Below are 19,596 nucleotides of genomic sequence, written 5' to 3'. Positions count from 1 at the left end.
GGCGTCGGGGCACCTCCGCGTTCCGGCTGGGGAAACTGAGGCGCCCGCGTGCAGCTCGCCGGCAGCGCCGCGCCAGCCCCCCCTCGCCCGCGCTCGCTCCCCGCCAGCCCGCGGGCCGCAGGATTGAGGAAGTGCGTCTGGGCCCGGCCCGGCCCCCGCGCGCGCGGCCGGAGGCGCAGGGGGCGGAGGGCAGGGGACGGCCAGGCCTCGGTCCGCGCGCCCAGCCCCGCGTCCCCGGCGCCCCGGCCCCGGCCCCGGCCCCGGCCCACGCCCCGGCCGCCCCCCGCCGCCCCCGCCGCCGCCGCCGCCGCAGGTAAGCGCCCGTCCGCCCGCGCCGCGCCCCGCCCCGCCCGGGACCCCCGCAGCCCCCTCGGCGCCCGGACGGCCGCGTGCTCCGCCCAGGTGGCCCGGGGAGGGGGGCACCGAGGGCGCGGGGGACTCCAGGCCCCGGCCCCGGCCCCGGCCCCGGCCCCGCGGAGTGGGGGAGGCGGCGGGCCCCGGAGGGCCACCCCGAAACCCCGCGCGGGCCGCGGCCGGGAGAAGGCGCGAGAAGCACCAGTGAGGCCGAGCCGCGGCCGGGCGACCACGGTCTCCTCCGCCCCTGGAGAAGGCTCCTTGCTTCGGGCCGGCGCGGGCCGGGTGTGAGCCGGGTGTGAGCCGGGTGTGAGCGCGAGCGCGCAGCGTGCGGGCGAGTGTGCGTGCGTGTGTGCCGGGGAGCAGCGCCCGCACCTCCCGCCGGGCTGGGGCTGGGGCTGGGGCTGGGGCTGGGGCTGGGGCTGGCCGGGCTCCTGCGCTCCCGCCGCTGCGGGGGAATCCGCCGTCTCCGCCACCCTCCTCCGCAGACACGCGACAGGTCCCCGAAGGGGCCAAGAGGGGAGCCCGGTTAGGTGGGGGGCCGGGGGAGGTGGCGAGGGAGAGCGTGGGGACCTCTGGCCCGCTCAACCTGCCCCTGCCCGTTTGGAGGCCTGGAAGCTTTCTCCCGGAACACATCAGCAGGGGTCGGAGAGGCAGAGAAAACAGCAGCCTGTGGCGAAGGCTTCAGCAAGGCTCTCAGTGAATACACTCTTTCTAGAGGGTGCCGGCCCCTCAACTTGGTAACAAAGTACCCAGACATTAAAGGGACAACTAGAAGAGGTGCCATTTGGGACGACATTAACATGAAATGCTTTTTGTGATTTGACTCTAATTATCTTTGCTTCCGTCCCTGAAGAATTAAAAAAAAAAATTAAAAACAAAAATCTCACATCTGATTTGTCCCTAAAGGAGGTTTTGGGGTCAGGGAATGAGCCCATAGTCAGCTCACTTGTTCGCCTTTCCTCTATCCCATACCCTCATCCCTTGAATTCTGTGAACCGTCAGCAAGTTCTGTTGGGCTTACCTATGTGTCTGGCTGAGTCCAACCTTTCTTTCTCATTGTCTCCACCTTAGTCCAAGGTACCAGCATTTGTTTCCTGCGTGATTACAATCCTCCCCTCTCCAATTCTTTATGTGACAGCCAGAGAGTCTGTGCGTGTGTTTTTTTTAATAGGTAAATCAGAATGTGTCAATCCTCTGCTTAGAACCCTGCCATAATTTCTCCTTGTGATTGGCATGAAACCCAGGACACCTCCTTCCCCTCAGTTGATATGGAGTCTGGCATCATCAACCACCTGGCCATTGCTCATGCCACCCTCTACCCCACCCCACCCCACCAGCCACCATGGTCCAGCTGGCTCTTCAGCATATGGCCTCTACATGCTGACCCCTGACTCCTCATACTGCCAGCCACCCCCTGTAAGCCCAGCCTCTTTCTCACATCCGCCCCCCCCCCCACCCTTGCTGTCTTTTGCAGTCTCCACTGGTATTATGGTCCCTCTTCATCTATTTGCTCTCTTCTTTAATTGCCTGGCACTCTCCTGGAGCTCCAGGGGTCAGAGACCATTCCTAGGCACCAGCATGGCTCACTGCTGCGTCTTCACGCCCAGAACTGTCTGAGAGGTGCCCAGTACACCCTGGCATACAGATGGAATGGCGAATGGACAGTCTTAACTTGTTTGTGGTTTCAGACTCATGAAGGGCTTCTGTTCCCAGACCTTTGGGTGTTCATCTAGGACTGAGATCTACACATTTCTCTGGTCCGCAGCCCCTTGATATTTTGAAGTCCATGAATCCATTACACACATTCTGTAGGCAAGCCGGTATGTGGTCAGAGGAGGCTAGTAGTGCCAAAGGATTGTCAAGGACTATGGGCCAACCATCTCTACCATGCTTTCACTAAAAAGAATTACTGGATTATCTGAGCTGACGTGCTCATTTGCAAGTGTCTTCTAGCTCTTTGGTACTGACAATCCTTTCCAAGCCTCCTGAAAAGACAAGTAAGCAGGTCCAGGGTCTCCTCTATTTCTCCTCAGTCAGAAATTTTGTGGCAAGCACTTACTTAACTGTGCCTTCCCACCAGCTTTAAGTTTCATGAACACATGGAGTTCACTCCTCATAGAAAGGGCCCAATAAAAACATTTGCGGGATGAATGTCAGCTTCCCCTTTTCTCTTTTTGATTAAGCATTCAGTTTTATTCATTACTGCACGTATAAGGAGCAATGAAAAATTGGTGAGGTTTTAAAAAGTATTAAAATTATTACAGAAAACCTCTTGAAGTCCTCTTAAGGCTGTATGCACCACAATGAAAGGAAGACATGTAACTTACAACCATGATTTGTTGCATTGGTCTGAGCCCAAAAGAAGCAGGAAGAAGCAAAGATCCGTTTGAGGGCAAAGATTGAGCAAAAGTTGAGTTACCTCATTTTAAACCTTCTACCTTAGAGTCTAAGCCAACATACAAATTACAGTTGAAAAACTGTGCCAGTGGTAAAATCCTCCATCGGTAAAGAGATTTTCAAAAGGAAACTGAAAATGAAAAGGGGAACAAAATGTGCTGGCCGAGGGTTGGCCTAAAATATTTTAAAGATTTAAAAAAAAAAAAAAAAACTTAAAAGCACTCTATGGTAAGACACTTCTGTTTTCAGAAGGCAAGTCTACTAGCATTTGGATTTTTTGAGGTGGTACTGGGTAGATGTGGTAGCTGATTTTAAGACGTTTGAAAGCAGATGGCCACTGTGCTCCTTGGTGTCTGAATGTTACTGCAGGATTTAGAGCCTTTATTTTAAAACAAATTGTTTTGCTGTTCCTCTGACTTCTTGTCTCAAGTTGATTTTCCTGATCATATTTTACAATTTAGAAAGCTTTCGATGGTCTCCTAAATGTTGTCCAGGTTGATCATTCCTCCTTGGGTTTTTCAGGCTCCCAGACTCCAAACACAGGTTTTCCTAAGGATGGTTTCCTTAAACCTCTCACTCCTTGGTTCAGAAAGGTGAGGGCTCATAATGGACAAGGCCTCTGGGGCAGGGTTTTTCTAGCTCCACCTCTCCCTGCCTGTAGGAGTACAGCCCGCCTGGGCCTGATTTCCAGGATCTAAGCTGAGAAAGCTCCAGTGCTCACCCCGCCTCATTCCGTAGCTTGCTCAGTGCCCACACTGTTCAGGGCACCTTCTAGAGCTTGCTCACTGGAGAGATGGTGTATCTCCCTCCAGCGGTGATACTCTGAGCTTGTTCATCAGAAGGCCCGTGGGAGAGACCCTGCTGGTCAACCAGGCCTCCCGCTGATACTACAGGTGAGAACCACCTCCCATCTCTGGCCGTTATAGAAAGTGATTGCAGAAAATTTACCTTAGTTGAAATCACACAGCAGCCCTGCGAGGTCACCTGGGTGAGAGGGTGCATGTCTCTTTTTAACAGATGGGAAAACTGAGACACACAGGTTTCCGCTTGAAGTCACCCTGCTGACACGTGACACAGACAGTCCAAGCCTTTCACATCCAGATTATGCTTTTTTCCTTTCGATGTTGTCTTAAGCATGATTTACATGACCTCAACTTTTTTTTTTAACTCTGCACTTCAGAGTTATCTGTCTCAGAGGGTAGTCGCTAATGACCTTGTACTTATGCCTAGTGTAGTCTCTATACGAAGACCCATAGAACACATGCATTTCACATACTAATTCCCTTCCCATTGTGCGATTTATCCTGTGCCAGGCCTCACCTGGACCAGGGTCTTGCCCTCGAGGCAGTTCTAGAAATATAATCATCATGGCAGGATGGGCACCTGTGTTGGGGGGCACCTGTGTTGGGGGACCCCTCCCCCAGGCTCAGTGGGAACCCAGCATGAGCGAGCAGCACACTAGCTTAGCGGTTATGGTAGCCAAGTTAGTTTTAGGAGGTAAATCTTTTTTTTTATTATTAATTATTATTTTTTTATTGGAGGTCAATTTGCCAACATATAGCATATCACCCAGTGCTCATCCCAAGTGCCCCCCTCAGTGCCCGTCACCCAGTCACCCCAACCCCCTGCCCACCTCCCTTTCCACTACCCCTTATTCATTTCCCAGAGTTATTTGTCTCCCTCACTGATATTTTCACTCATTTTCTCTAGGAGGTAATCTTAATCCAACTCAAAGTTTTTCCATAATTGAAACTCTTCGGGCCAGATCATTTTCTTTTGTGGGTGGCTGCTCTGTGCATTGTGGGATGTTCAGTAATGGCCCTGACCTCTGCCCACTGGATGCCTGTAGTACCCTAGACCCCAAGCCGTGACAGTTAAAAATGCCTCCAGCCATGGCCAAATGTCCCCAGGCAGGCAGAATGTGTATGGCTCCTGTCCGTTATTCCCCAGGGCTCAGACTGCTTTGTCTTCATAACCAGTACCAACGCCTTCCAGACACCTTCTCTTTGGGATCATTGTCTGCTTGCCTCTGGGCTTCCAGAAGAGTTTGTTCTGGGCAAAGGGAAAGCCTTGTATTGTGATCTGTTGTGTGTCTGCCCCACCCCAGCTTGAAGTGTGAGCCCCTGAAAGCCAAAGCTTCATTTAGTTGTACTGATGACACTGTGCAATGGACAACGTTCATGTGTTGACTGAACAGTCACTGAACCCTTTACCAGTGGGTGTCAGCAATTGCTGGGGTTTCTTCGAGACTATTTTATTTTAGAGAGAGTGAGTGAGAGAGTGGGGGTGGGGAGGGGCAGAAGGAGAAGAAGAGAGAATCAGTGTAAAGCCCAATATGGGGTTTGATCTCATGACTCTGAGATCATGACCTGAGCTAAAATCAAGAGTCAGACACTTAACAGACTGAGCCACCCAGATGCCCCCCCCTTTTTTTTTAAGATTTTGTTTATTTATTTACTTGAGAGAGAGAGCATGCACAAGCAAGGGGGAGAGGTAGAGGGAGAAGCAGATTGATGCAGGGCTCGATCCCAGGACCCTGAGATCATGACCTGAGCTGAAGGCAGATGCTTAACCAATTGAACAACCCAGATGCCCGCACCCAGTGCTCCTTGGGACTGTTTTTAGGTTAGACATGTTCCATGAGGTGGGGGGATCTCTGTCCTTCCACTGCCTTCACCTGATGGGCGTTTCTAGACAGATGGAATGTGAGGAAGAATGTCGCAAAGAAGAAAAAGAGTACCAAGGTGCAATATATAAATGGTAAATGTATGCAGGACTATGAGAAGGGACTTACCAATTAAGAAAAAACTTTCTGATTTTATGATATTTTTCACCACCAGAATGAGAGAGCTTTCTGCTCAGCCATGACTGTGTGTCACTGGCTTCATCCATCCTCCCGGCAGCGGTGGCGGCGGTGACCCTGGCCAGGATTGACTTGGAGGGCAGCCACCCAAGAGTTGATGGCTGGCATGTCTCGACGACCGCCCAGCATGTACTGGTGTGTGGGGCCAGAGGGGTCAGCTGTGTGTCCGAAACGTGCCATGGAGACTCGCAATGGTAAGAGCAGAGTCAGCCTGGCATGCCAGGCTCCACCTGCCGTTTGCATCCTGTGGGGAGTCTAGAACAAAGGGTTTTCAACCCAAGGTTAAAAAAATGCCAATTGCTTGGTGAACATTTCATTATAAAATATATCTTGGGATTCTCACTTAAATTGTAAACTTTGAGGAGCTGTGGGGCAAAATTTATGATGGAGTCAAGAATCTTAAGAATTGGGGTGTTACTTCACATTGGTTTAAAAGCTTTTTTAATGGAGATTTGGGTTTGTTTTCTCAATATAAAAATAATATATGTTTATTAAAGAAAAACTGAGAAAAAGAAAAAAAATAAAAGAGAAGTAGGGGAAAAAATCACCAGGGGTCTCACTGCCCTAAACACAAGCATGCTAAAAGCTTGGTATGTTCTCTTCCAATCCGCTTCTCTGGGTTTCAGGGATTTTGTTTTAATTTTATATTGTTTTTTTTTAATTTTATATTGTATATAGTTTAGTATCCTATACTTTTTTCTCCTAACTTCGCTAGTCACCTTGATTGGATGATCTAGTAAAACATCATCTTATGTGAGAATACTGTATAAAATGATGGACCTAGTCCTTATTGCCCTGTTGGATGTATGGGAGTAGTCTGGTTGTTTCTAATTGCTGACTCTTACACAAAGCATCGCATTCCCATCTTTTTAGACATGCTTTTTCCATAAATCTTAAAATAGATTTATGGAGGTGGGATTACTAGGCTTGAACACTTTTAAGCCTTTTTATATGTATTGCTGGGTTTCTGCTAGAGTTGAACCACTTTTAACACTATCAACACGAGTAAAGAGGATGGCATTGTCACTGTTGTTGATGATGACACACCCAATGTCAATGTGTAAGCCCTGAGTGCATACCAGGCACTGGATTCAGTGCTTTAGGAAATAATCTCCTTTAATCCTCACAATGACCTATAAAATGGTCATTTATCCCCATCTAATAGTTGAAGAACTTGAGAGTGAGAGACGCCTAGACACTGGTGTCAACAATTTATAAATGGTGGAACTGCAATTGGAACCTTCATCTTCATGTTAGAATTCTAGCCCTTAAAGTCTAGGCTACTGTGTGGGGTTGGAGAGGGCCAGTATGTTGGATCGGAAAGGGCCAAGTGATTGTACCCTCGATGAAGTTGGGGATTCAACATTGTACCTGGCTCAGCAGACACTCTGTTCAGTTACTGTAGAACAAGATATCTGATTTTTGAGTAGTGGCTCTGTTTTCCCATACTTTCCAGCTCTATCATTGTACCTGTCTCTCCTCTTAGCAATCCTGATGAATGAGGGTGGGGCTGGGACTTTGGGACTTACTGGGTAGGTGACTGTGGCAACTGAAAAAGCCTCAGAGGGCATCTGCCCCATCCCCTTCCTGGTCAAGAGTTGGTGATCTAAATGAGTAGGTCTCCACCCTTGCCCCCAGAAATCTGGGGGTGTCTAAACTATCAATGCCCAGGCACCCCCCAGACTCACTAGAGCAGCATTTTGGAGGGAGGGGAGGCATGGGCATTTTTTTAAAGTTTTGCACCTCCTTCCCATGATTCTAATGTGTAATTGGGACCCCGGTTGACCCCAACTGCTCTAAATTGTTTGGGTCCTCTAGAACAGAATTTCTCAAATTGCAATATATACTTGGGTCCCCTGGTCATCTGGTGAAATACAGATTCTCACTGTGTAGGTCTGGGAGCACTGAGAGTCTGTTTCTAATGGGCATGCCCTGTTTCCCGGGGCATGCCGAGGTTCTGGTCTACCTACCTGCCTCTGGGCCTGAGATCACACAGATAACCAGGAAATGTTCATGTGCACTAGGAGGCCATGCATTGATACTCCCCAGCTCCCAGTTTTTTTCCCTTCGAGATCTGTCTAGACTTTACCCTGTTCCTACAGTAGATTCCCCACTAGGTTGGAAGAAGCTGGCTCAGAAAAATCTTTTTGCTGTAGGGACTTCTTTCCCCAATGGAATCTCAGGACTCCCCCCTACTCTGTTCTGAATGAGCAACAGGATGCACACAAGGGTACAGGAGCCTATGGGAATCATGCAGCCCCCACTGGGTCCTGTTCCAGATGCTGGGGGTTGGAGGGAGGGGGTCCCACAGGGAGGGAATGTCTTATGAATCCCTAATGTGAGAGAGGTGTTTGTGTGGAGACAAAACACATAAACCACAGGGTTGAAGAAGATAAGAGGAAAGTAGCCTGAAATGCACTGGAAACTTCTATCCTGTGGCTCAGCATTACTGGAATTAGAGTCGCTATTAAGGAATTATAATAGTAACTGAATTCTCATGAGGATTCCATGAAGAAGTGCAAATTTATGCCCAAACTCTGAGAGTGGAAAGGTACCATAGGTGGTAGCAGAGGAGCTGAGGGTGGGAGCTCCACCTTGGGATCCTCAGATCCTCAGAAACCTTTCAACACTCCCTTCCTGCTGGCCTTGGGCTGCTGTGGTGGCCAGACATCAGGCCCCTCCTGGCCTTCTGCAACTACCTCCCCCCACCGACGCAGACGCAGTGGAAGAATGCGAGCAGAGGAGGACCCGACCTTCCTGCCTGTCTCCTCCACAGGGGAACAGCAGCACTGTGGGGGCCTCCACCGGACCTCCCAGACTCTGAGAATATTAAGTCTGTTACCTCTGGCTCCAGGTTAAGGAGCCACTACTAAAGCATGTTAGCTAGAGTGATGAGCGCTTCTGTCACTGCCCTGTTTAGAACCCACAGGTAGTTGATGATTGTGTTTCTTTTCCCTGAGCAGGAAGGGGTGGGAGGACATTTCTGGGATTCACACAGTGTAGTGGGGGCTCAAGAGCCTGCCTGTGGGGTTAATCAGGACTGTATTCAGTTGTTAGTACTGGGTGACCTCCACTGTGTGGCTCAGTTTCTCTGAACCCTGATTTCAGACAGACACGGGATCTCAGTGGGATGTACCAGTGACTATTTGTTTCTGGCCTTCACAGCAGGAGGTGGCTGGGGGGCTCTGCTGCATGCTGAGGTCTGAAGCTCTGCTCCACATGATTCCCATCCTCCTGAGACCAGCAGATGGGCAGGGGACCTTGTCCCCCTGCCAGTGGCAGAGATGCAAGTGGAGAAAGTAGAAACATACCTTACTGCGGAGCCCCAGAATGGCGGGCTATTACCCATGGCCAAAGCACATCATGTAGAGGAGCCCAAATGAAGAGCTCCATCCACAAGGAGGCCCTGGCCAGGCTGTGGATATGGACAGAGGTGAAGGATCAGTACCTGTCACTCAGTCTGCTGTGATGAGAGTTGGTGGGCATCAATCCCTTGAAAAAATATGTTTATTTATTTATTTATTTATTTACTTACTTACTTACTTACTTACTTACTTACTTACTTATTTAAGCAGCCAGCATGAAGTCCTCCCGAGAGCCTATGTAACACTTCACAGTGGAGTTGCTTTGATGGGCAGTGGTGAGTGGTGGGGCTGGTGAACCCCACTCACCGGCCCTCACCTTGACCCCAAAGCTCTGCAGGCCCAATTTTAAGACATTGCACGTCTGGGCTTTATTTTCACAAAATGTAAATATATTTTATATTTTGGCAGGCAGGTGACATTCTGAGGGTAGCACAGTCACGTGGAGATTACAGCCATTGCTCTTTGCTCATCTGTAGGGTTTATGTTTTCTACACTGAGCATGTGCTCCTTTTTTTGTTTTGTTTTATTTTGTTTTGCATTACATTTACAGCCAGAAGACTAACGCTGCAATTTATTTTTAAAAGTGTTGCCTCTTTAATACTGATGTTTTGTGATTACAATCTAACTGACACACTTCCATGCTCACTTTTAAAGCCAACATTGCTTCAACTGGCCTCTTTCCTCCTAATTTCTTTCTAGAACAAATAGGGGAGTATTTGGCTCCATGAGGCATAAAGCTGCATCTACCTTCTGGGCTGTGTCCCCCCAAATGAGCCAAATTTGTTCTGCTCACCTTCTCCCCAGACCTCCTGGGAACACAGGGAGCTCTGCTTCCCCTCCCATCACCCCAATGCACCCACCTCACAGCAGGGAAGCTTATCACACACCCAACTTCCAGCACCACCTAAGGAAAATTGACTGCCATAAAGCAAACCAATAAGACTCAAATTATAGTCAATGGAGGAGCAGCTCTCTCTCCCTTTTAGAAGCTCTCTCTTTTAAAAATGCTTGGAAGACAACATGCTTTGGAAACGACAAAGTTATTATTAGGCTTCCAAACATAGTTTAGAAAAAGCTCCAAACGTTAATGAAAATCAGGAGAGAACTCATGTTTTATTTTTGGGTTTGGGTAATAGCATTTTGTTTGCATATGGATATGAACTAGGTGTGTTTCTCGCGCCCATACCTGTTTTGATTGTGTAGTTCACCTTATGCTTGTTTAGCATGTCTAGCCCTTCCAAAGCCCGTGAAGGTGGGAGCATCTCACCAGTTGCACAGTGGGGCCAAGGTGGAGGGGGGGCGGGGGGTGCTGTGTGTGTGCTGTGTGTGTGCTGTGTGATGCCTATCCTGTGTTTGTGTGGCACAGTCGTGTCTCAGGAAGACATGTTGCAACCTTATTAGCACTGTCAGCAGTCAGCTTGCCTGTGGTACAAGAGAGATATTTAGAAAGTGTGGAAGAGCTGAGAGTGTGAGTTGATAGAACAAGGGTCAGTGAGATATTAGGCTGGGGCTCAGGGGCAATCTGTGTGAACAAACACATCATTGCACATTCTTCTGAGTCAGAGTGGAAAAACCTGTCCTGCCAGCTGAGGTGAGGCTCCCTGGAAAGTGGAGAGGTGAACAAACTTCTAGATAATTCAGGCCAAGAACTCTTGGCGAGACTCTTCTGAGCCACGGAGGGTGAGGGGTGCTCAGGCAAACATCAGCGGGCTGCTTCCAGTACCCCACCGCTCTATGAGCCGCCCCGACTTCAGCTGCCTGCCTCTCAGAGCACTGTCCTCCACTGGACCAGCATGGACCAAAGGAGGATGAGGAACCTTCCAGAAGGTCTTCAAATCCCAGGTTTTTAATTTTTACATAGCTACTTTCAGCATTTTTCTCTTTTTCTTTTGACTTTTTCAAATCTGTATTAAAAATAACTTCCTAGGAACCAAGCAGTTTCCTCAAGTAGGGGCTCTTCTTGCCTTCCAGAAATAGAAATAGGAAATAGGCTGCAATAGGAAGTGCCCATCTGGTGGTAGTTTGCTTTCTCAGAGGACCACTGTCGAAAACCCTACAGGGGACAGGTCCATGTTGAGGTGTGCCTTTCAGAGCCAAACTGCCAGCCCACATCTTGAACCTGTTTTTGGATTGGATGTCCTGCTCCTGCAAACTGGGCCATGTTCATACCATGGGAGCAAGGAGGGTGGACAGGGCTTTGTTTGGATGGAGACTTTGGTCCATGGGCGCCCCCTGCCTCAGCCTGGCCTTAAAAGCAGCACTGGGCCCTCCAGGAACCGCAGCCAGTATCCAGTGAGGAATCCTTTACTGAGGGAGGTAAAGGGAAGGGAGGCCAAGCAGTGACCTCAGGGGCTGGAGAAATGGTTGTGGGCATCCATCCATGAGGGTGGCAGTTAACACGGCTGTGCTGCATGCTGCCCACAAAGCCCTGCCCAACTACAGAAGCTCTGGGTTCGATGGGGATTTTAACATTAGCCTTAATCTGAGGCTTGGGTCTGATTCTTTATCCAGAATGTACTTGCTTACTTCTAGCAACGGGAAACTGACTACCTCTCAAAGAACGCCAGCCTGCCTATGGGCAACTCTGTTAGGAGGTTTCTGCCACAAGACCAGTCCTGCCTTCATTGCATCTAGCTCCACCTACCCTGGCTGATAAGAATCCCTTCACCCCTTTCTTGAAGTAACTAAAAGCAGAGCCTTGCCCTCCCTCCCTGTGGATTGCTTTTCAGGCTGAGTAAACCACCCACTCTTCAAGAGCAAGCAACCTTCTGCTTGGTTATCACTGAGTTTTTTTGGTCTTTGGTCTGTGGAGCCATTAGGCCCTGGCCACCTAGGGCCAGGGAAAGAGCTGCCTCCCACCCCTTCCTGCCACCTTGCTGCAGGCTTTGTATAGGCTCTTGGGAGCATCCATTCAAAGTGGCAAGAGCCTGAAGCTCACCCAGGACCTCAGCCCTGACCCACTGCCCACCTCCCCCTACCCAACATTGGCCCTACCTCGGCTCCCTTTCTGAGGGATGGGCAAGGCCGTCCCACCTGATAGCCCTCAGTGCTTGCTGGAGAGCAGCCCAGACCCACCTGGCATGCCTTCAGTGGCCAAGAGATGGAATGCTCTTTATCCAGCCCTGCACCCAGGCCCCCATGGAGACATCAGTGACCTGTGACCAGGAAGGTGCCTGTGTAGACATCCCCAGGTCCCAGGGCAGAAGAACAAGGATTTTCTTCCACCTGTTTGGTTTCCTGGTCCACATGAGTCAGACCTTGAAGCAGCCATAATTAGGGATTTTTATGAAATTCTATAGTTCTCTGGGAATGGACCCCTCCTCTGCAATAACATATAAATCCAAACTTTCGTCTATGAATTTCACACACATTTTCAGGAACCGTGATGAATGAAAGTAGGAGGATTCCAATATTCCTTAGAATCATTCACCACCCTGACCTCCCCTGTGTTCAGTTTGTCCAGATTCCACTTAGACATCTTGTTATTTATTGACATTTGTCATAAAGAAGAGGAGAGAGATATCTGGGTGGCTTAGTTGGTTAAGCATCTGCCTCGGCTCAGGTCATGATCTCAGGGTCCTGGGGTGGAGCCCCAAGTCCGGCTCCCTTCTCAGTAGAGAGTCTGCTTCCACCTCTCCTCTGCCCCTCCCCCCTGCTTGTGCTTGCTCTCTCTCTCTCAAATAAATAAAAATATTTTAAAAAACAAAAGCAACAAGCAAGCAAAGAACCCTTGACCAACAGTGGGCAGGAAGCTCCCCAAGGTGAAGAAAAAGGTTTTTATGTATAATTTATACCCATTCTCATAGAGCATTCACATGATACAGATAAAGCCACTGTACTCTTTGGCTCCTTCCCATCCTTCCAAGTGATCACAGGTAGCTGAGTATGTTTCCTTCCCAACCTCTCCCTAAACTTGGGCTCATGCATGGACACACACACACACACACACACACAATTCTTCTGTGTGTGTTTCTGGTTTTACATGCATAATCTTCAATTGTACATATGTTGTGCAACTTATTTTCCTTGAGTTGTGTTGGAGGCTTTTTCACTTGCACCAAATTTGGTAGTGTGAATAGAATGATGTTTATCCAATCAACCTTACATTAAAGCCCCTTTAGATGGTTTCTACACTTTGCTTATTGTCATAAGAGTTGATTGTCACTGCCTGTGAGCTAGCAGAATTGCAGAACCAAAGAAGCACATTAAACCTTATCGAAGTAATACACACCCCAGGTTAAAGATGCAAGTGATACAGAACAGACTACAGTAAAGCACCAGTGTCAACTCCCAAAAGAGTTTCTATTTCCTGTGTCTGATTCTAGTTCTTCAGGTCATTATCATTTCTCTACATAGAGAATATATGCCTGAACATCTGCTCCATCACCCGAGCCAGTCTCTGTGGCCTGCCTGCCGTGATAAATGATTTCCTTCACTTCCACGCCGTGTCTCCCAGCTGCTCCATCCATGCTGAATTCTATCAGTGTTGACTCATCTTTGGATTGCATCTGTGTTGTTCAGTGATATGTTTCCATCACGGTGACTTGGCCTGGGGACTCCGTGTCATCCTTGTCCTGTGGGGCCCAGGGAGTGAGTACCTCTTCCCTTCTTTTTATCTCCATTTCCCATTTCTGACTCATACTCAGAAGTCTTTGGCCCCTTATTTATTTGAAGCACATCATCAAGAAAGCTCCTAGCACAGGGCTCATGCAGGCACACAGAAGAGACTGGGCATTCCTGGGAGCATGTTCACCTTGCCCTCCCCAGGGTTCAAATTAGAAATCATCTACTTTCAGAACTTGAAAGAGTCTGCCCTGCTGTCCTCTGATGTCCTTTGATTCCCACTGCTTTGTGGATGACCTTTGTTTTTGGTTCTTTTCTCCCCTCTCTGGAAGCTTTTAGAATCTTACCTGTATGCTTGGTCTTCTGAAATCTTGGTCTTCATAACACAGGACCTGGGTGAGGGTCTTTTTCATTCCTGCTGCTTGGTGCTGAGTAAGCCAACTGGAAAATTCTTTGTATTCTCTTTGATAATCTCTTCCTCCTCTGCTCTTTCTCCTTTGGGTTTGGTTTTGTTTGTTTTTATGGAACTCCTTGTAGTTATGATACACGTTGCTCATCTTTTCTTCCACATTTTCTGATTCTTCTTCTTCTTCTGAAAATTTGAGAGATATTCTTGACTCATCTTCTCTGCCCTCTACTGAACGGTTTCATTTCAGCATTCATGATTTCCAGAAAGCTCTTTCCTTTTCTTGGTAGCTTGTTTCATAGCATTCTGTTCCTGTATTATGTTATGAAGTGTCTTCTTGAATTCTTCTGAGGATCCTAATGGGCATTTATTTTATTTTATTTTATTTTATTTCATTTTATTTTAATGTCAATCTTATTACCTTCTCAATTATTTTTTAAATTGATTTCTTATGTCAAATTTATTAAGATCAATATTCTTACAGTGAATTCCAAATAAACCAATAATTATATGGTTCAGAGCATTATCAAACAAATTTGCAGTCAGTTGACTTGATAGGCAGAGCGTGTGTATAAATTACCAAGGAAGAAATTTCCCATGATGCTAAGAGAAACCAGTAAGAATGCTGCCAGAAAACTATTTTTTCATTATGTCACTTATTATGGAGGTTCTTTTTAATGCCCCGTGTTATCTGCATTTCTTCTACTGCCTCACTGTTTGTTTTATTAATTCAGTGTTATTTTGTCAACAGTTATCAAACATCCCTTTGTGGTAGACACTGTTCTAGGTTCTTAGGACATAACAGGAGCGTGGGCTCTGCTCTCATAGCACTTGTAATTCTAGCAGGAAAAATAGACAGCAAGGAACAGGAAAAATCAGAGTGATACTTGATGCAAGAGAGCATTACAGCAAGAAGAGGTGCTCAGGGGATACCATGTGGCTTTTTTAATTTATCTTTTTGAAGATTTTATTTGTTTATTCATGAGAGACATAGGCAGAGGGAGAAGCAGGCTCCCTGCGGGAAGCCCAATGCAGGACTCGATTCCAGGACCCCGGGATCATGGCCCCAGCCAAACGCAGACGCTCAACCATTGAGCCATCCAATTGCCCAGATTGGGGGACTTCAGAAGCAGAAGCTCCTGGTGCCTCCTTGAAGCTTAGGGCAGGCACTATCTTTTTGTCACTTTGCTGGAGGGAAAGCAAAAAGTTGTGGCCATCTTTAGTATACCACAGAACTTGGTCATGGATTATAGGTGACGAGTAGAAGAAAGAGGATTCAGACATAAAGCATGACACGTGTAGTTAGAGTGCCCTTTGGACCACTCCCTGATTACTGCCCTCCACCAGCCCCCAAAGGTAACCAGTATTTTGAAGGTAATTCAAACCCTTTGCCCAATTTTATGCCATTGCTAAATATATGTGAGTTCATAAACATATAGTGTTATTTCTGGCCTGCCAGGAGGGTCCCCTCTGGACTGCCACCTGGATCAGCCTAAATTCCACAACATTGCCTGCCTGGGTTCCTGAAACTTCACTAAGGAAAAGGAAATCACAAAGCCTGGGTCTGCAAGATGGATTGCATGTGGTCCCCAGCCTCTCATCCTCTCTTAGGGAGGCATGCCAGAGCTTTGACGACATGGGTCCCAGTCCCACGAAGGGTCTCACAGGGAGCTCCCCTCTCAGAAGACTAGCCTGGTGTGTAGGTGTGCATGCTGGCTGTGAATAGAGGACATCTTTGACCTACGAGGTGCCATAATCCCTCAGCCACCAGCCGAGGGGAAACTGAGCATGGGTGCCAACCCTTCAGCTGAGAGAAGGTGGGGTACCTCTTAGCTGGCTCACTATCCCTGTGAGCAAAGTAGTGGCAGGGGAGGGGGTAGCAACCGGACTCACACTTTGACAATCGTACTCTTTTCCAAACAGTTTAAATATTTAAAATTTTTAAATCAGTATTTTCAGACTGTGCCAAAATTTTCATAACTTGCTTTTTCAACCAACAGTAAGTTTGTACAGTATAAGAGCTATATTTTCCAAGAAGCTGGATAAAACCTTTTGCCTATAAAACTATCGAGACCTGGTACCTTTTTATGGGTAGATGTTTTACCATTGATTCCACTTCTTTAAAGATTGTAGGTTTTTATTTAAACTTTCCATTTCCTCTTGAGTTAATTTTGGCAGTACGTTTTTCTAGATAATCATCCATTTAATCTAGATTTTTTTAAGCGTATTAGCATAAAGTTCATAGCAGCTTTGGGATTTAAAATACATTTTTTAATTATTTTATTCATTTGTCACAGAAAAATCATATACTTAATATAAAATTCAGAAGTACAAAAGGGAATATAATGACAAGTAATCCCTCCCACCCTGACCCCCAGTCTTTCAGTTCCTTTCCCAAAAAGTCAGAGGAAAAAGCACCCCTTCTTGGTTTTTTTCCCTCAGAAACCACAGTTTTTTGGCCTCAATTTACAACAGCTGTTTTTCTTTTCATAAATGTTTAGCTTAGGCAGAATTTTGAAACGTTATGTTTTTATCTTAGTTATTTTCCACTTTCTATATTACGAAAACTTGTGAACATAGTACAAAAGTATAAATAATGCTGTCCTGGACCCCTGTGTGTCCATCATTCTGATGCCCATAATTGTCACCACAGCCAAATCTTGATCTGTCCATATCCCCGTCCCTCTCCCTCGAGATTATTTTAGAATCCAATTCCATGTTAAGAAGACTTAAAAAAAATCACAGCATATTTCAGATACATTTTTAATTTTATTTTATTTTTTAAAGATTCTATTTATTTATTAATGAGAGAGAGAGAGAGAGAGAGAGAGAGGCAGAGACACAAGCAGAAGGAGAAGCAGGCTCCATGCAGGGAGCCCGATGCAGGACTCGATCACAGGACCCCAGGATCACACCCTGAGCCGAAGGCAGACACTCAACGACTGAGCCACCCAGGCACCCCTCACATACGTTTTTTTAAAATAAAAACATATGGGGATCCCTGGGTGGCTCAGTGGTTTAGCACCTGCCTTCAGCCCAGGGCGTGATCCTGGAGTCCCAGGATCAAGTCCCGCGTCAGGCTTCCTACATGGAGCCTGCTTCTCCCTCTGCCTATGTCTGTCTCTGCCTCTGTGTATGTGTGTGTGTGTCTTATGAATAAATAAATAAAATCTTTTTTAAAATAATAAAAATAAAAATATATTTCATTAATAACATTGACATCCATGTTCAAATGCCTTTGTTTGGGCCCATGAATCAAGATCCCTGCATTCTGTTGGATGATATGGTTCTTAATTTCTTCCTTTCTCCCTCATTTCCTTTTTCCTTGTGATTTAATTGTTGATAAAACCACATCTGCCATTTCCCAGTCTGGATTTTGGTGATTGCATTTGGTATGTATTGCTTAACACATTTCTCTCCGTGTTTCCATAGATCCAGAGGCTTGCTGAGATTCAGTAAGATCTTTCGGCAAGAATGCTAGGTAGTTGGTGTTTTGTACTTACTGTTTCATCAGTGGTAGGACTCACATGATGTCTAATAGTCTCTCCTTGGTGGTTAGATTTTTCAGTGATTTTGGGCGTTGCTGAGCAGAAGGCAGATGCTCAACCACTGAGCCACCAGGCACCCCTAAAATTATTCATCTTTGGCCAGTAGAAGCTCCTTTGGGTTGGTTCCCCTGTCTTTGGACATGACCCCAGGAGTCTTTGATACCCTCCTTGCTTTCTGATGTGACAAGAAAGTCCAGGTTTGGAATTTGTTGTCTAATTCCCACCATCACCATTTCTCTAAGGAGCCCTCTTTCTCCTGGTGGTCTCATGATTTCATTCTCTACTGTATAGTCTTGTCTCCTTTCTCACTGAAGACACTGTTGTTTTCTCTCCCTTTCTCCTCCCTCCCTTCCCCACCTCACCCTTTTTCTTATTGTTCATTGATCAATCTTCCAGTGAGGCGGTTTTGAGTCTTTTGAAAAGAATCAGCCCTATGGTTGTTATTTTTTATTTCTGTTTCTATCTCTTATTTTCTAAACTCAATTTCCCTTTCCAACTTCTTAAGTAGTATCCTCTCCCTTCGGAGAACTCATCTTTTTTCACCTTGAGAATTTTTCTCATTTATTGGAGGATACAGTTCCGAGAATCATACTAGACACATTTTGGAAAGCTTCAAGCACCATCTTTCATGTCTCTTAATTTTTTGTCTGTTCTCTTTGTGTCTGGATGCTACACCTTCTTCTTGCTCTTGCAGAAGACCAGGCTATCCTCCAGTCCTGTCCATTCCACTCTGTCATCCATGTAGTGTGTTTTACAGTGCAACTCTTCTAGCTTTCCTTTCTGAGCTTTTTCATCGACTCTTGTTTATGGTTGCTGTGTCCTCCTTTACCTCTCCAAGACAGCATTTATATTCATTCTGAGATCTTGTTTTTGCTTTACAAACACTAATTCTGGGTGGAGACAGATCCCTGATGCTGGAAAGCCAGAGCCCAAGATTCCACTTAGAGCAGTTCAGGCACTGACTGACTCACCTTTTCCTCCTGAGTGAGGGTGGTGGTTGTTCTATCAGGACTGGGGGAGTCCAGAATTTGCCCACATCCCTTATCTCAGTGACTGAGTTATTTGGATAGCCCCCCCATCCAACCCTGAGCAGTAATGTAAGGGTGCAGCAAGCAATGCAGGGTCTCAGATCTGGCAAGATCCTGCCTATACAGCCATTGTCAGTGTCAGCTGCTCAATTCCCCTTGGGGACACTCAGCCCAAGGAGGGCTGAGATGAGATATGCCCCACTTTCTCCTGCCTCAGTGGCCAGTGTACTTCTAGTGGTACTGGGTTTTCAATTATAAGCAGGGAACTTAATTTAGCTTTACTTTCTGTGTGTGGGAGTGGGAGGTAGGGAGGTCTCTTCCTGCTAATCTGTAGTCTGCTGTGGGCTTGGTAGGTGAAACTGCATGCTTCTCCTTATGGTGTTCATCTTCCTCAAGAATTTGTGGGTGCACAGCTGGATGTTGACCTCTATGGCTGGGATTCCCCGCAGCTTCTGTGAATGCGGTATCAGTCATTGCAGCCTCCAGAGAGAAGGGCGGAGAGACTGTAGTGGCTGCCCTGGGACTGTACCTGGAGCATGTCTTCTCAGTGGAGGGTGCCTCCTGGGTGCCACCAGCCACCTGAAGTGCCACATTTGCCATTTGCATAGAAGAGGCAGAGCCCTGGGCCCTCCCACTGCCTGGCACAGGCTGGACTGGGGCTCATTGTGGTTTCCACCTCCCTGCAGTCCCTCTGCTGGTGAACTCCTGCTTCCTCTATGCTGCAGGCAACCTCAGGGCACTCCTCCAACCTTCTTCACCTTGTGCATCCTGATTTTCTATCCTCTTAGGTTTCCTTTGTGTTTCCTGTGCTAATATAGTTTGGTGGTAATGTTTTGTTTTTTTAAGATTTATTTAATTATTTGAGAGAGAGAGAGAGAGAGAGAGTACAGGAGGGGGAAGAGGGAGAGGGAGAGAGATTGAGAGAGAGGGAAAGAATCCCAAGCAGAATCCCCGCAGAGTGCAGAACCTGGTGCAGAGCTCCATCTCATGACCCTGTGATCATGACCTAAGCTGAAACCAAGAGTCGGACACTCAACCGAATCAGCCACCCAGGAAACATTTTTTTTTT

The 19,596-nt window shown here is 47.2% G+C and overlaps 1 protein-coding gene across 4 annotated transcripts in view; it reads left to right on the top strand.

Annotated features, from left to right (window-relative positions):
- Nucleotides 1-297: 297 nt before the first annotated feature.
- Nucleotides 298-19,596, top strand: part of LRRK1 (leucine rich repeat kinase 1) — a 124,310-nt gene continuing 105,011 nt past the window's right edge. Inside the window, exons 1-2 of one of the 4 annotated variants that reach the window (XM_025437937.3) lie at nt 298-313; nt 5,595-5,811. In XM_025437937.3, the coding sequence (XP_025293722.1) occupies nt 5,715-5,811 (97 nt within the window). In that variant the 5' untranslated portion in view covers nt 298-313; nt 5,595-5,714. Of the gene's footprint in view, nt 314-3,393; nt 3,648-5,594; nt 5,812-19,596 lie in introns of those variants that run through there. The other 3 variants (XM_035714357.2, XM_035714359.2, XM_049108397.1) reach the window with 3 other exon arrangements.

This window comes from Canis lupus, chromosome 3 (genome assembly GCF_003254725.2).
Source record: "Canis lupus dingo isolate Sandy chromosome 3, ASM325472v2, whole genome shotgun sequence".
In the NCBI taxonomy this organism is placed as follows: Eukaryota; Metazoa; Chordata; class Mammalia; order Carnivora; family Canidae; genus Canis; species Canis lupus.
This window is presented reverse-complemented; position numbering and strand designations above follow the sequence as displayed.